At 41.8% G+C, this 16,455-nt stretch overlaps 2 protein-coding genes and 1 long non-coding RNA gene across 3 annotated transcripts; 2 read left to right on the top strand and 1 right to left on the bottom strand.

Moving 5' to 3' along the window:
- Positions 1-423: 423 nt before the first annotated feature.
- Positions 424-2,381, bottom strand: LOC111589349 (uncharacterized). Its single transcript, XR_002748370.2, has 2 exons — positions 2,063-2,381; positions 424-852 (listed from the first exon to the last, which is right to left on the bottom strand). It is a non-coding gene; the product is annotated as an uncharacterized lncRNA (long non-coding RNA).
- On the top strand, positions 1,727-6,095 carry LOC103627258 (histidine decarboxylase-like). Its single transcript, NM_001323601.1, has 5 exons — positions 1,727-2,187; positions 4,510-4,741; positions 4,828-5,021; positions 5,098-5,231; positions 5,342-6,095. The coding sequence occupies exons 1-5, from the start codon at positions 1,830-1,832 to the stop codon at positions 5,906-5,908; spliced, it is 1,485 nt and encodes a 494-aa protein (NP_001310530.1). The 5' UTR covers positions 1,727-1,829; the 3' UTR covers positions 5,909-6,095.
- Positions 6,096-7,942: 1,847 nt separating this feature from the next.
- LOC103627257 (RING-H2 finger protein ATL72) lies at positions 7,943-10,537 on the top strand. The gene has a single exon (XM_008647543.4). It carries the CDS (start codon positions 9,779-9,781, stop codon positions 10,457-10,459), a length of 681 nt encoding a protein of 226 aa, XP_008645765.1. The 5' UTR covers positions 7,943-9,778; the 3' UTR covers positions 10,460-10,537.
- Positions 10,538-16,455: the final 5,918 nt, after the last annotated feature.

The raw sequence follows: 16,455 nt of genomic DNA, 5'->3' as shown, positions 1-16,455 counted from the left end.
GTACCACCGTTACTAGGGATCGATTCAGGTTTGAGCCGAGCATTCCATTTCCCATGGTAGGCTAGGAAAAAGGAAGCACACGCTAGTTCATTTTTTGCACTAAACGGGACAGATAAAAAAAAGAACGGATGAAGTAGTTGTCTATTTTTTTTGTTTTCTTTCAACGGATGGTTATTACATATATTGTATACTCAATTATAGATTTAGTTTGTTACAGTTTATATAGGCATAACCTGTGCTTTTTGTAATAAGAATTAAAAAAACTACTAGATAAAACCATAGACTCGATAAAATTTGACCTGTGCTGCTATAATAACTGTCAACAACTCATGATCTTTTTTTTGTAGTCAAACAAGTATAAATAACAAATCATAAAATAACTATTTATTTATACTCATTAGTTGTAAAAAATATTGTCTAAAATTATCATAAAATTCAGACTACTGAGATATACTAAAAGAGAATAGATTCAACATAGTAGAAGTATCTTTAGAAAAATGAAATATATGTATATATTTTTAACCGGTGAAGTCGTGGGCTGAGGCCAAGCGGAAGAAAGCAACAGCTACAGCCTACAGCGCGTCTTCAAAGGGAAGAAAGTAGCAGCACTGCACCAGTTGGCGCGCGCCAAAGGGCAAAGGCCACTGCGCTGGAGTAGTGTACTGTTCAGTGTGGGCGTGGCGCCGAAAGATCTGCCCGTCCGTCCGTCTGCCGCCACGTGGGTGGGGTTAGTTGGCCTCGAAGGACGGTCGCGACGTCACCCCGTGGGCCCTGAAGATTCCCGTGCTGCCAGCGTGTCCGACAGTCGCTGTCACGGGCCGGATCCGGAATCTCGATATTTCTGCATTTCCGCTGCGGACGGCGGCCCCGCTTGTCAGAAACCGGAACTTCTCTCGTGCCAAGTGATAAATTATAATTAAAGCATACGTGATTTGTTATTAATGTACTGACTTCGTCTCAAAATAAAATATATTTTACCTTTTTACTTTATTCATACAAAAATAATATATTTATTATATATATCTAAATTTATTATCATTCATTTAAATATAGACATAAAAAACAAGAGATAAAGCGATTAATATTTTAGGATAAAGAGAGTAAAACATTATCACTTATATACATTGTCAAATATAAAGAAATTAAGTATACATCAAAATTGATATATTTAGTGATCTTTTAACAAATTAATTAATTATTTCTATCTTTGAGAATTACATGAAGACATGGTCACATGCAAGTTTAATGGATCCCCGCAGAAAACAAAGATGGAGCATACACCCACGTTTATCGGTTGAGAATTTTTTTCACCATTTATATCCCATGGAAAAGAAACTTCTCTGTTTTTAGACTATTTTCGACAGCTTACATATCCGCGTACCTATATTTAAACTCCACTTTAAACATACCTATATTTAAACTCTATTTTAAACAGTGCAGTCTTCAGTACGAAACAGTAGTTTAAGAGAAGAAGATTGTAGGATTTATATTTTTCCATTTAAAATTAAATAACTAGAGGACTTTAGTTAATTCTATTCCTTTTAATCTTCTTACTTTAAAATAAGCTCTAATGAAAAAATTCTCCATAAAAAATCACGGATCGAAGACGCGAGACGGCTCGCGAGCCGGACCCGTCAGGCCGTCACTGCACCACATGACAAACCCGGACCGAACACGGACGCCTCCCAGCAAGTGGTGACCCGTTTCTCCATTCTCGCCGTCCGATTATAAATGCGTCCGCAAATGCCGCCAGTCCGCTCTCTCTCGCTGCGCCTCCGCCCCCAAATCTGCGCAAAGGCCTCCCACTCAAATTCCTCGCGGCGACCGATATGGTTGGGAGCGTGGGCAACGGGCTGGCCGATCTGGGTGCAAGAGCCGTCTCCATGAACGGGGCGGGGAAGGCGCTGCGTCCTGCCGAAGCGGCGGCGGCGGCCGCCGCCGCGGAGACGCTCCCGATGGAGCTGGATCCGTCGGAGGCCTTAGTGGCCGCTGCGGTGGAGGCGAAGGGCGAGAAGGCTGCCAACGGGAGGAGGGAGATCGTGATGGGGAGGAACGTACACACCTCCTGCTTCGCCGTGAAGGAGCCCGACGCGGACGACGAGGAAACCGGCGAGCGGGAGGCAACCATGGCTAGCGTTCTCGCGCTCTACCGCCGCTCGCTCGTCGAACGCACCAAGCACCACCTCGGTATGTTGCGCCTTGGACGCTCCAGCCCCATCGATTTTGATTTCCTTCTCTTGCCCCTCGATCTGGCCCGTGGTGGCCTGATCCCGTCACACACCAGTGCGCCAGACGATTTAGCCGCTTGCGGGTTGCGACATTATTAGTGTCGTCTTGTGGTGTGCCCCGGGCCCCCGGTACATTTGGTATTGGTACTCTACTGGGCTAAAATGCCGTGCTCGTTTCCATAAATACGCTCGCCGTTTTCTCAAAATAAATAAATAAATAATAAATGCACTCGCTGGGGGATAAATACTGGCGTTTTTTATTAATTATGCACCAATTTTATGTACGAGTAACTCAAAGGGACTGTATTCCTTAAAAGATAAGGATAGAGATTCCTTTTAGAAAAACACCATATAACAGCTTATTTAAATGATTATTCAAATATAGCAGTTTTCTATTAGAGCATTTCCAACAAATTAGCTAAATAGCTGGTCGAGTCAAATTTTGTCTACTCGGCAGTAAAATAAATCTCCAACAGACTAGCTATCTAACTCACCAAGCTATCCGACTCTCCAAATTGGCTCCTTCACTAGCTAAACTTGGCTAGCCAAAGTTTCTACTAGAAACTGTTGGAGTGAGATGTTATATATAGACTTTATGAAAAGGTAAATAAAGAGTCAAATAAAGAGCTAAAAATGAAGAGTATTTTGGAGATGCTCTTATGGGTTTCTCGCTAGCCAAAAATAGATATCGTGGATGACTCTCTAGAGTGCAAACAAAAGCTGTTGAAGTTTTAAAAGATATAGAAAATGGTTTTTATTCAAATGACTCTTTAAATGATAATTTAGAGAGTGAAATTTAGAAAGACTCTTGAAGATGGTCAAAGCCGTTTTTAGTGCAAATCTGAATGAACTTCACTTTTGTTTAGAAATTACTAGGAATACAGATTTTGGTAAAAAAAAGGTTCCAATAGCTTCTTTATTTGGTTATCTAAATATACTCATCTTATATTCTAGATTGATAGAAAATGAGAATAGCCCTCGAGAGTACACACAAGATAGAAAAAACTATTAAAGGGCGAAGAGATATAGAAAACAAGTTTTCTGCAAATGACTCTTCAAATGATGATTTACTCTTGGAGATCCTCTTAGATACTAAGTATGTGTTATCAGTTGCAATCTGTATTATCTAAGATCGAGTACGGCTCTAAAAGTAAAAGTAAGTGATAGCCTTGATGGCTAGCTCTTTTATCTGATGTATATTTACTATGGAGATTCTGAAATATAATCTTGTCTTAAATTCATCCAACTGAGGCTATTGAGCAAGCATGGAAGGCATAATCACTGATAAAAATTCCTGTACACTGAATCATGTGCCAGCTCAGCTGCTTGTCTTCCGTGCCAATAGCATGCTTCAGTCTTCTTCTCGCTAGCTTAAATAAATACATTAGTGGATTCTAATGAACATAATAAATCTTATATATGTCATATGTGGACAGAATTTCCCTCAAGTTTATCTCCACCTACACCACGTGTGTTCTGCTGCAATTGAGGGATGCATGTTCGATTATAATAAAAGATTCCGGCCTTTATTTTTTTTATGAAATAGTTTATAGTGTTGGGACTGTTGGCATAAGCATAGACTCATCTCGCAAGCAGCTGGGATTCCTTTTGTTCCAAAACTTCTTTTTTCAAAAGAACTATTATTGCCAAAAACGAAATGTTTTTTAATTTTCACTTGTATCTTTCTAAATTCATCCTGCAACTCTAATGAAACTTTACATTGTAGTGCAAGCACTGAATTGTAATAGAAATTCTAGAAAGTTATCCGCTTGTGTTAATATATTTGGTTCAAATAACAACTAAAGCTTTTGGAGTAGAAAATAGAGATAGAAAAACCCTGTTTTTGTCAAGTTTTCTTTGTTAAATCCAAGTATAGTTCTTTACCATAACTCTTTTGTTCTATCTGACTATTCTTAGTTTCTTGCTATAAAATGGAGCACCTAACAATGCATCTTCACTGACCAAGAACTACAAGGTCACCCCTTCCATTCTAGGGTGACTGAGGGATCATACCATTCAAGACATTTTTTCATTACAGAAGTTTGTTGTCTTTGGATACTTATCACATGCATTTATCAGTGCCTCAGCAGTTCTTTAGTTTTAGGTTTTTAGCATATATACTATACATGTAGTTTCAGACACTTTCCATAATATTCTGGCTTTACTTAGCTAAATAATGGGACATGCCACAGTTATATGGATATGCCTTGTGTATAATAGAACAAAAAACAGACAACAATATAATTATGTTGGCTCACAGCATCTGTTTGTTTTCATGAAGGTTACCCATACAATCTGGACTTTGATTATGGTGCACTGACCCAGCTGCAGCACTTCTCGATTAACAACCTTGGTGATCCCTTCATCGAGAGCAACTATGGTGTTCATTCCCGGCAGTTTGAGGTTGGAGTGCTGGATTGGTTTGCTCGTCTCTGGGAGTTAGAAAAGGATGAGTACTGGGGATATATTACTAACTGTGGTACAGAAGGAAATCTGCATGGGATTCTTGTTGGGTAATACTTGAGAAATACTCGCTACTCTCACTGCTTATGTGAAATGTCACTTCTGCTCTAAATCTTCTTTATAAACTGTTTTACAGGAGGGAGGTGTTCCCTGATGGAATATTGTATGCGTCTCGTGAGTCCCATTATTCAGTATTCAAAGCAGCAAGAATGTACAGAATGGATTGTGTCAAAGTTGACACCCTTATGTCTGGGGAAATAGATTGTGCTGATTTCCAGAGAAAGTTATTGCAGAACCGAGACAAACCTGCCATCATTAATGTTAACATTGGTGAGTATTAACTCCAATCCAAGACTAATGCTTGGCCTTCGCATATATTCTGCTTCTAAACAAGATTGCCGTGCAGGAACAACTGTGAAGGGGGCTGTTGATGATCTAGACTTGGTTATCAAAACCCTTGAGGAAAACGGCTTTAAAGGTCGGTTTTATATTCATTGTGATGGTGCCCTTTTTGGATTGATGATACCATTTGTTAAGAAGGTGCTATTCTGGTTTTCCATGCTGTATATACTAATTACATCAGGCTGTACTAGTTCCTCATCCACTTCGATAGCTCATTCTCCTGCTATATGTATATGTATCCTCACTAGGCACCTCAAGTGACATTTAAAAAGCCTATTGGGAGTGTCAGCGTCTCTGGGCACAAGTTTGTCGGATGCCCCATGCCATGTGGTGTCCAGATAACAAGGTTGGAGCACATAAATGCCCTTTCTAGCAATGTGGAGTATCTGGCGTCAAGGGATGCAACAATCATGGGAAGCAGGAATGGCCATGCCCCTATCTTCCTCTGGTACACCCTCAACAGGAAGGGCTACAGAGGCTTCCAGAAAGAAGTCCAAAAGTGCTTGAGAAACGCACACTACCTAAAAGATCGCCTCAAGGAAGCAGGAATCGGAGCGATGCTTAACGAGCTCAGTAGCACGGTCGTGTTTGAAAGGCCAAAGGATGAAGAATTTGTCCGAAGGTGGCAGCTGGCTTGTGAAGGGAATATAGCTCACGTTGTGGTGATGCCCAGTGTCAACATTGACAAGCTAGACTATTTCCTGAATGAGTTAGTTGAGAAACGGGCGACTTGGTACCAGGACGGGATAAGCCAGCCACCCTGCATTGCCAGAGACGTAGGTGTTGAGAGCTGTCTCTGTGGCCTTCACAAGTAGCGAGCCTTTTGCTTTGCAAGTGGGTTCATTCTTGAGTCGAGTTAAAAGTGTTATGTTGTACTGTGTTCATTCTTGAGTTGAGTTAAAAAGTGTTATGTTGTACTGTGTTCGTGCGTTCTGCTTCTGTGTTTCTCCACAGTGTAGCTTATTTGTTGCCATGGGAATAAAATTCCTTCTATTAAATTGATTGATGGAAGTTGCATCACGGTTGGCTTTATCCTTCTGCCATGCTTCTGTTACCTGTAGAACAAGGGGCAACTCTGCCAAGCTTCTGTTACCTGTAGAACGAGAGGTAACTCTCTCATGCTTCTGTTACCTGTAGAACAAGGGGCAACTGGGACAGCATTATTATTCATTTATTGATGAGGACTTCAGGCGCTGTTGCTGCAGCGGAGTGTAATAAAGCTTAACAAACTGGAGCACTGCTCGATTTTAGCGATAATGCTGGCCTTGCTCTTCTTTCAGAAATGCATAGCAAGTGGGTTTGAACAAATTTAAGGTTTATTTATGTGTATACCCAAAAACAAGTCATTTTGTTTTCCCCTTTTCACAAATGTGTATAGCATCTTGGTGGCACAAAAGGTGGATTGTATCTGTTGTTTTTTATAAGCTAGTGTTGTTGTTGTTTTTTTGGGTAAGCTAGAGTCATGTAGCTAGAGTCGTGTAGTCATGTAGCTAACTAAGAGGGTATTTAAATGCACTAGAGTTAAAAATTTACTAGTAGAATTAGCTAGCTAACTAACAACTAATTTACTAAAAATAGCTAATAGATGAAATATTAGTTAGGGTGTTTAGATGTCTTTAGCTAATTTTAGCCACTAACTATTATCTCTAGTGTATTCAAATATATCCTAACTATTAGCTACAGTGTATTCAAGCACCCCTAAGTCATAGTTGACTCCGCACAATATGTCCACGGTGAGATCCTCATATGCCATTGGTTGAAAAAAAAAAAGGTGAAGTTGCTTTCGATCGGATAGGAATAGAAGCTCAGGGTGCACCAAAGATCATATTCATCGCTATCTGGCCTCAACCTTGAATGCTCAACAAAAGCAGGTGGTTCTTCTATATGTATGATGTATCGACGAGTGGAATAACTTTTCTCCTACTTTGTTTATCCCACACAGGTTTTTTTTAATCCATACAAAAACCGGCGCGTTCAAGTGTAGAAAACAGAACTGTCTTTGCGCAGTACGGGAACGCTAGATCAAGCAAGTGAAGGTCCTTCGATGTTTTGGTTCCTTTTTTTATGCTTTGTTTAAACTTTCATGGCAGTCATTATTCATTTCATTCAATATTGGTTTCCTCCCCCGCTACATTTTGGATCAAGTTTTGAGTGTGTGGTGGACCATCTTCTTATCCACTCAGTGGTGCGCTTCCATTCTTCTCCATTTGCTACGCACTGTTGGCCATGCCAGAATACTGGAAGGATAACCTTTTTTATAATAAGTGTGTATATATACTACTCCTACATGAGACATATATTTGCCACGATCAGTGCATAATTTTTTTTATCGAGATATTTGAAGGATTATATGGATCGCATTGGGACATGCATCTGGTAAGCTACTGGGCATACTTATCTGGTTTGCCCTTTCTTTAGAACGTGTTACAGGCTTTTTTTTGGGATTAAAAAGCTACAGTGTTGTTGCACAAATCTGTTGCAACTCAAATTTGGGTAGGCAGGGAAGTAAACAGCTCGTCAAAACGTGGCCATCGTCTTGCTCGCTTAGAGCCTGCTTGGATACCCATATATATGCCTTAATCCAACCACTACAACACACATACGTTGAAGTAGATACATGGGCATCTAAACAAGGCTTTAAGCATAATTATCTCATTATCTTAAGCGTTTTTGAAGAAGAAGAAGAAGAAGAAGAAGAAAAAGTCTGTGTTTCTTGTTTTCGCTTCGAAAAACATTGTTCCTTATAAGCTTTTGCGGAAACCTGATAAAGCTAGGCCCTATGCTTATCCTATTGTTCCTTATGAACTTCTGCGAACGAAGTCCCACTATCCCAGAATGGATGTCCGTTATCATTCTGCTTGTCAATTCGCCTATTTTTGCTTTCCGTCCCTTTCTTAATCCACGTTCTGATTTCTGCACGTGGCTGCCTTTTCAGCTATCGAGCCAAAGCTTACGCAAAGAGACAGAGGTGTCGAATTAGCCTATACTTCCCACATGTGTTCCCTCCCTCAGGCCTCAAACATAGAAATAGAAGTCGGCTGTAATTATTTAATTTAATTTGGCTCATCAGGATTCAAGCTTGAGAACTCTGGCCCTGTGATACCCTATTGAATTGCATGTAGCTTAAGTCGATGGAATAAAAAAAAGGGTGCACTTATGGCTAATTCACTTTTATACTTGTCAACAATCAGAATCGTCCCAGACTCCCAGTGTGCCTGTGGCAGAACATTCTTTTGCTTCCTGGATAGTGGAGACAGTCACATATGAAAACGATCTTTTCGTGAGAAAACTAAGACAGAAAGAAAACATAAGACTCTGAACCTGCAGTTTAGCAAGATTAGACATTCCAGGAAATGCAACTAACGAGACAATCATCGTTGGAGGCAGCTGACCTGGGGCGCGCCATGCATCCTCGAAAGCAGGCAAAGCTTGTGGGTCGGAGTTGCGAGCTCTGCTCACTGTTCGAAGTGGAAGGGATCAGAAGCAGCCAATCAGCATATGCAAAAATGCGACGTGGTTTGTGAGTGGTAATTAGTTGCTTTGTCAGCTTCACCATCGATCGTGCTCACATGCTTCATTGTCTTGGTATGTTACTGCCTCATGATTGCTCCAAGATCGAGGATACGATTCTCTACAAGATTGGTTGGTGTGTGTTAGTGTTACTGTCAGCTGTCATACTAGTCAAACTCAACTTTCTTGGACCATGGTTTCTCTCTCTCTCTCACACACACACACAGCTCCCGTCTTTTTGTCAAGTTGAAGGTCTATCAAGTTGAAGGATGTTTCCTATAAGTGATACAAGAAGGCACTAGTGTCACAGACAGAGTTGCATTTATCATATGTATGCTTTAATTTGTTTTAGTCAGTAGTAATAGTAGTCAAGATGTTAATTAATCTACTAGTACCTGCGAGTGTACAATAATTGCAATCTGGAAAGAAACCGGATTTTTGGAAGTCAAACTCACTATCATATATGCTTTCCCTTGGGCAGACCATGCCCACGAGTTGAGTTGGCTGGCTGGACCAGAGTTTGACCCCCCAAAGTTCACAAATAATTCAGTTGCCATGAACCACACGGTATGGCAAGGAGTGGCAGAGGTCAAAGATACAGCCTCCCCCACATGCCACATGGCCTGCAAAAAGAGTGCAACACTAGCAAATAATTCAGTGCCTGATCTCCCTTTTCTAATCCATCTCTTGCTGCTGCATGTGTGCTGCTAAGCCTCCCTTATCCTGCTTTACACCCATGATCAGGCAGACAAGATCTGGTGCTATACCAGCTAGTGCCCCTCTGATTCCCGGAAAGCCACCACTGTTAACAACACACTCACACGCCCAGACCCAGCTAGCTAGCTTCCTAGTGCCTCCTGGCCGGCCTATCCATTGCCTTGGCTCCCCTGGGTGCTACTGCTGATGGGGAAAGACACCTATGCAAGTTCACGCCAAGCCTTACCGTTGGCTGCAATCTTGCTGCCCGCCTTAGCCTATATATACTGCTTCCAGTTCAGCACGGCTGAAACTTACTCTTACGAGTCGCGGAGCTAGAGTTACAGCGCTCGCTGGCCTTGAATTTTGTAGACGAGAGAACAGATTTGATTTCACCTGGGATTGTGATTTGGGAAGAAAGAGTCGGCGTCAGAGGAGAGGATCACAAGTTGACGAGTGAAGACACAGTTAAAGCAGGCATGCAAGAAGGGTACGTGTACTCGCGGAGGGCGCTGCTGCTGACTCCTCTGCACAGCTACGGGGAGAATGCGGCGGCGAGCCAGGTGGTGGCCGGGCAGGAAGCTCCGGCGGGCGACGGTGTCAGGAGCAGCAGCAGCAGCAGCTTCGACGCGAACGTGGTCATGATCCTGGCCGTGCTGCTGTGCGCGCTCATCTGCGCGCTGGGGCTCAACTCCATCGTGCGGTGCGCGCTCCGGTGCTCCAGCCGGACGTCGCCCGGCGGGGCGCAGCGCCAGCCGGGCGCGGGGGCGGGGGCGGGGGAGCCGGTGGCGCGGCTTGCGCAGGCTGGGGCGCGGAGGAAGGCGCTGCGCGCGATGCCGACGCTGGTCTACTCGGCGGGGCTGCTGCCGCTGCAGGCAGCAGGCGGCGGAGGGCCCGTGTGCGCCATCTGCCTGGCCGAGCTGGAGCCCGGGGAGCGCGTGCGGGTGCTGCCCAAGTGCAACCACGGCTTCCACGTCCGCTGCGTCGACCGCTGGCTGCTGGCGCGGTCCACGTGCCCGACGTGCCGGCAGCCGCTGTTCGGCGCGCCGCACAAGGGCTCCGGCTGCGCCGACGATGCCGGCGCCGGCGCCGAGCCTCCGGTGCGGGCGTTCCTCGTGCCGCTCCGGCCGGAAGGTTTCATGACGCCGTACGATTTTTAGACTAAGATAGTCGTGTAACCTTTGATTTGTAGAGAGTATACAAGCAAAGCAATACACGCATGGGCACCGATCACCGCATTCTACGTTTGTGCGGTCTTTTGCGTTAGGCCCTTTGGCTGGGCTCTGACTCACTTCTTTGGAGGAGGCTGAGCTGCTGTTTTGCAATTCATTTACAGGCCGTTTGGATCCCTTCATTTTAGAGAAATTGGAATTCACTCAATAAAGTAACTTATTTAGTTTAGAATTTGACATTCCACCACTTTCCAAAGTTGATATATAAGTCTATCTCAAATTCATGGGGTGAAGAATGAGAAATAGTTTTATGCATCAGTAGAATTTGTTTCTACTCTGTAACTTACATGACACTCTTCGTCTCACTCCTCTATAGTAAAAATATAGCATATAAATATCTCTGTCATCTTGCTAAAAATAGTATACAAATATATTTTGTATAAAATCGAATTATCTTAATTGATATATGTCTAAATTACTATTATTAGAATAGAATTCAATTCCTATGATCCAAACGGGGCGTTAGCGAAATAGTTTCTTATGTGTTTGTTTTAAGAGAAAAATATATAAGAAGCCGGTACAAGCCATGTATTTGGTGCTTTGGCTCCCAACAAAAAAAAAGACTCCAAATTTTGGAGGACTCTTGACGAGAAATCGTTTTTTATCATTTAATAGGGGGTTTCATGAAGAGTCTAACTAGAGTCCCTCAAAGAGACGTGTCAAAGGGCCCTTAATTTGTATGCATAATAGTTCTTTTGCGTAATCAGCCTGTCAAATAGAGGCCCTGTTTGGTTTCTTATTAGTCACTTAACTAAACTTTAGTGACTAAAATTTAGTCACTAAAATACCTTATTTGTTTCAGTGACTAAATCTAACTAAAGAGCATTAATTATCATGCTTATTGATTGTATTACCCTTAATTAATGCATGCTGTGTTGTTCACCCAAACAAACTGTATACACGCCATGCCTAGGGGAGTAATCAAAAGTACCATGTTCCCGCATTAAAGAGGGAAAGAGGGTAAGGGTTGTAAATATCAGCTTTTAGTCCCTTTTAGTCTAAGAGGTGACTAGAGGACTAAACTTTGGTTGTAAGGTTTTAGTCACCCTGTTTGTTTCTTAAGGGACTAAAAGTGACTAAAGTTTAGTCACCCCAAACTAAACGGGCCCAGAGATATACTCCTCGGTATATAAGGCTTAATCACCTCTCGTTCAGAGACCAAGAAGTATCTCTATACTACTGTATCATCGATATACGCATGTCTATAGGGAGCAGCATGTCTTATATTATGGGACTAGAATAAAAAGTAGTTACGCCTTATATACTAAGACGGAAGAGAGTACTAGTATACTTTTTTGAAGCGGTTGACAAGCCCTAGCGCCCGCACTTTACTGTAGATCAGTCAACTGAAATGCTAATTGATGTGCTCGCTCCAGCGATGGGTTAGGACACTAGACTCATAGTTAGGTCTTGTTCGGTTATTCTCATTTCATGAGGATTGGAAAGAATTCTGAGGAATTAGAAGAGATTTTAACTTGCTAGGAATTTAACACTCAATCCCCTCCAATCAATATATAGATTGAGAGAAAATAAATCCTTAGAGACAGACTTTAGACGACAAGGCTCCCCAATGGTGATGGGGAGAGTTGAGGTGCTACATTGATAGTGGTATCGGTAGCGATTTGATATTGTAGCTATTTTTATTCTAGGTACGGTGTAGGAACAAATAACATTCTATATCAAAATTATATGAAGAATTATAAAATTTTATGACATCAAATATATATATATATAATGTATTAATAAATAATTTAATGATATTTAGTTGGTATTATAAATATTATTATTTTCTTATATAAATTTAGTTAGATTTAAGATGATTGACTGTCAAAAAAGTTAAAAAGATTTATAACTCGAGACCGAGGAAGTATATAAGAGAGAAAATTGGGTAAAGAGAAAAATGTCTAGGTTAATAGATTTTGGATGAGCTTGATGCATTGACTTGAGTCTCCTTCAATTTTGAATACTCCTTTTTCGCGAACATGGCTTTGCACATATTTGATTAAGAAAGAGGTTCAATACATAATGTTCAATGAACAACAAACAACACCCAACAATAGACCTACTCATCAAACATAATGTGTCATGAGACGATCCTATTAGAATGGAGATCGATACATCTATACCATTTATGATCGGTGCAATAGACAATGCACTTAGGGAGGAACGAGGTGACAATTGAAAGTCATCTAGAGGGGGTGAATAGGTGAACCTAAAATTTATCACTAAATAACAAAACTTGGTGCCAAATTAGATGTTAAAGCAAGGAGGAATATAATCAGAGTAGGAATGTAAGTTCTCTTTGCACTTGTTGCTCTTATGAATGTGAAAATGATTTGTGGAGCAACACAAGTGACTTAGAATGAAGATCAAAGCAAGAGAACTTAGAGAGGGAGAAAGAAAACAAAATGCAAACAAGCACACACAAAAGACACGACGATTTATTTACCGGAGTTCGGTTTCCAAACGAAACCTACATCTCCGTTGAGATGTCCCAAGGGACCAGGTCTCTTTCAACCATCTTAACTGATTCTAAAGATTAAGCTTAAGTCCTCTCGCTTTTCTTGATTGAGAGACCTAAGTCTCCACGAGGTACTTCACACGTCGAAGCCTCTTGCTAGCTTTACAATGGATGGAAGTCAAAACTCCAAGCACAAGAGTATAAGATCATAGCACACACTATGCTCTAAGTCACTCTCAAAAGGTACTATCACAATTCTCACTAGAATGGCTATTGCTTGTTCAATTCTCACTATTTTAGCAATTGAGAGGCTTTTGATCACTTGAAGCGTTACTATTGAATATAGAAATGAATGCTCAGGTCTTGTGTATTGAATGGACTGGTTGGGGTGTATTTATAGCCCCAACCACCCAAATTATCATTGGGGACAACCCCCAATTACTGCATTTTTCTATAGGTGTGCCGGACCTCTGCCATGCATGTCTACTCAGTGAATGTTCTGACGGAAAACTATCATGTTATCGGACCCTGCCACGTCAGCTCAACCATTGAACTATAAAACTAGTCGTTGATCTCTAACAGGTCTAGTGCTCACCGGACAAAGTCTGGTGCGTCGAAGTCCTCAGCTCTTCAAAATAACCTCTATGCATAAGTGGTTCGATGCACCATCTCACAAAAGCCCAAAATAAGTCCTCTCTATGTAAACAGTCTAGAGACCCATCACACTGATTTGGCGCACATAAGACTCGGTCTGATGCCCCATAGAGCAGTACACTCAAGTCCCTTTTAGGATTTACTCATTTGTCTTTATTTGGTTGTCTTCATGAGCATTTATATGACTTAGACAAACATATCTAGAGTCTATCCAACTAGTCTAAGTCATAGTTCTTCATCTTTTTGAATTCTTCAACTTAAATTTCGAATTCTAGCTCAAACATAGCTCCAATGCACCTTTTCCAAATTCTAAACTTTTCAATCCTCCTAAGGTGCTCAAATACATTCATAAGGGCATTTAGAACTTATCCAAACATTTGAAGTACTCAAGGTTCATCTTTTCCCAATTTATGCCCTTTCTAGCCTTGGTTTGAGCTATTATTTGCATTGAATACTTTAATTTCATTCTTATGAACCTGCAACCATACACTTAGTAAACTAGTTAGTCCATAAGGTTATGATGGTCATCAAACACCAAAACCAATATATGTGGGTAAAGGTCCATTTCCCTTTCAACAATTTATGTGATGCTCTCGATGATAGGTTTGGGTAAAAACGTAGCCAAAACTCAAAGATGAGTATAGAAAGATTGGATACCATGAAGAGTAAAGAACAGAGTATGACCACTGAGGGTCCTAGTATTAGTAGGATGACGATTGAGAAGGTATGTGATGGTGTGTAAAGAGTCAACCTAATAGACAAGAGGGGGATAGAAAGCACACGATATTGTTAATGGTGTGAAGAACATGCTCAGCATAATTGTTCTACCGGGATGTGTATGTGCACGATATACGAAGACCAAAAGTGAGATAACCTAGGTGTGCACATTGTCGCACTGGACCACCTTGAAGGGTGAGATGAACTTGGTATGCACATAGGAGAAAAATTGGAGAGAATACCAAAAATGTCAGGTTTGAGGTGAAGAGAAAAAAATCCAAGTGTAGTGAGTGCAATCATCAAGAATGACGAGGTAACATTTGTAACATGATACACTAACAATCGGAAATGTTCAAAGATCACAATATATTAAATCAAAATGGTGTAGCACACGAGAATTTTACATGCTAAAAGGAATACATGTGTGATGACCTAATTGACAAGCATGACATATAAGATCATCTGTGCGCTTATTACAAAAAAAATAGCATTGGACCTAATGAGCTTGCATAGGGCATCATGACCAAGATGTACCAAGGCAACGATGCTAGAGGGAGGAGGAGGACACGATGGTGGAAAGTGCAGTGATGCTAACCGGTGGGAAGAATGGGTAGAGACCACATGTGCTATTGCGCCTGGCAATCATGCTCCAAGTTTGTAAGTCCTTCATAGAAAGACCAAAGGGATCAGACTCAATGGAACAATTGTTATTAGTTGTAAAGCAATGAACATAAATCAAGTTCTTAATAATGCTGGGTGAAATTAATACATTAGAAAGAAAAAAGAGATCATTGTGGCATGAACAAGGAATATTACCCAATAGAGGTGACACGTTACAAGACCCTATTATTGACAATGGCAGATGAAGGACTAGACGGAGGAGGGCGTGAGGAAGAAACGATATCGACAATGTTGGTCATGTGGGAGCCGACACTAGAGTCAACATACCACTTGGTCGAGGACAGAGGTGGTGTCAATGACATTTATGTGGAGTTGTTGAAGAGCTATGCCTGGTCCCAAGAACCTTGTTGATCGATGTCAAGTGGTGTTGTATCTGTTGTGGTGTGGGCACAAGGCAATGGCTAAGGGCGAAATGTCCCATAGGCAAACATTAGTAACGAACTGAGTCCAGGTAGTGTATCATGTAAGCATCTAGACTCTTGTTTAGTGTATCATGCAAGTAACATGAATCTTCAAACATGATTTTAACCGGGTCACGTCGGTGTCTGGATCTGGAACCCAGGAGCTCACCTTGAGCCAGCCATCAGGAACCGAAGGTTCGCCGGAGGCCGAGAGTCACAGGCCGCCGGGAGTCACACCGCATGCCACGCGAGAGGTACGGTAGGAGAGCAGGCCAGGGATGGCTGGGTGGGAGTCCTGACAATGACAAGTGCGACTGGGTGAGAGGTGGGTGGGAGTCATGAGTCGTGACGAGTCCTGATAATCATAGCCTTGACACAAAAATCTCAAATAGACCTTAGACCAAACTTAGAAACACCTTTGGGAATATTCTAGTACACATGTATCGACTACATGATGGCATTGTTACGGTGCAAGCACTGCACGAATCTGAAAAACCTTTCAGGTAGATTTTCGCTAGGCCAGGTCAGGACACATTGATCACCATCATCCAAAGCAAAGGAGAACATCCAGTCTATTTAATCCAGTCAGAATGCACCGATGCAACAAATTCGTGGCACGCACAGCAGATAACTGGTTGAGCATTCCACGTCTGATGATACAACATAGCAAGAAGTGAGCTCTTGTCAGTTGTCGCCATAGCACAACACCAAGCATGGCAAACAGAACATGAGACAAACACAAAGCGACAGTGAACATAACCAAACCACTGGATGGCAAAGATAAAAATGTTCCATCAGATTTTACCCCGCCATAATGCACCAGATAGCCCCATATGCAATGAACAGTAAACATACAATGATGGGGAACCACACAAACAAAAAGAATGCAAGAGATGCTGGAATATATAACCACAAGCTCTCCTCATAACAGCATCCATGTGTCAACTCACGACATCTGGGAAAAAAACTATATTGTGCCAATGTTTCATTCCAATGATACTACAAACTTC

The sequence above is a fragment of the Zea mays genome, chromosome 5, assembly GCF_902167145.1.
Source record: "Zea mays cultivar B73 chromosome 5, Zm-B73-REFERENCE-NAM-5.0, whole genome shotgun sequence".
Taxonomy (NCBI): Eukaryota; Viridiplantae; Streptophyta; class Magnoliopsida; order Poales; family Poaceae; genus Zea; species Zea mays.
The sequence above is the reverse complement of the archived record's forward strand: the minus strand, read 5'-3'. Positions and strand labels throughout refer to the sequence as shown.

Coding starts and splice junctions, on each gene's coding strand:
- LOC103627258 (NM_001323601.1), top strand. CDS start 1,830: ATGGTTGGGAGCGTGGGCAACGGGCTGGCCGATCTGGGTGCAAGAGCC. Junction 2,188..4,509: donor ACGCACCAAGCACCACCTCG/GTATGTTGCGCC, acceptor GTTTTCATGAAG/GTTACCCATACAATCTGGAC. Junction 5,022..5,097: donor CATCATTAATGTTAACATTG/GTGAGTATTAAC, acceptor ATTGCCGTGCAG/GAACAACTGTGAAGGGGGCT.
- LOC103627257 (XM_008647543.4), top strand. CDS start 9,779: ATGCAAGAAGGGTACGTGTACTCGCGGAGGGCGCTGCTGCTGACTCCT.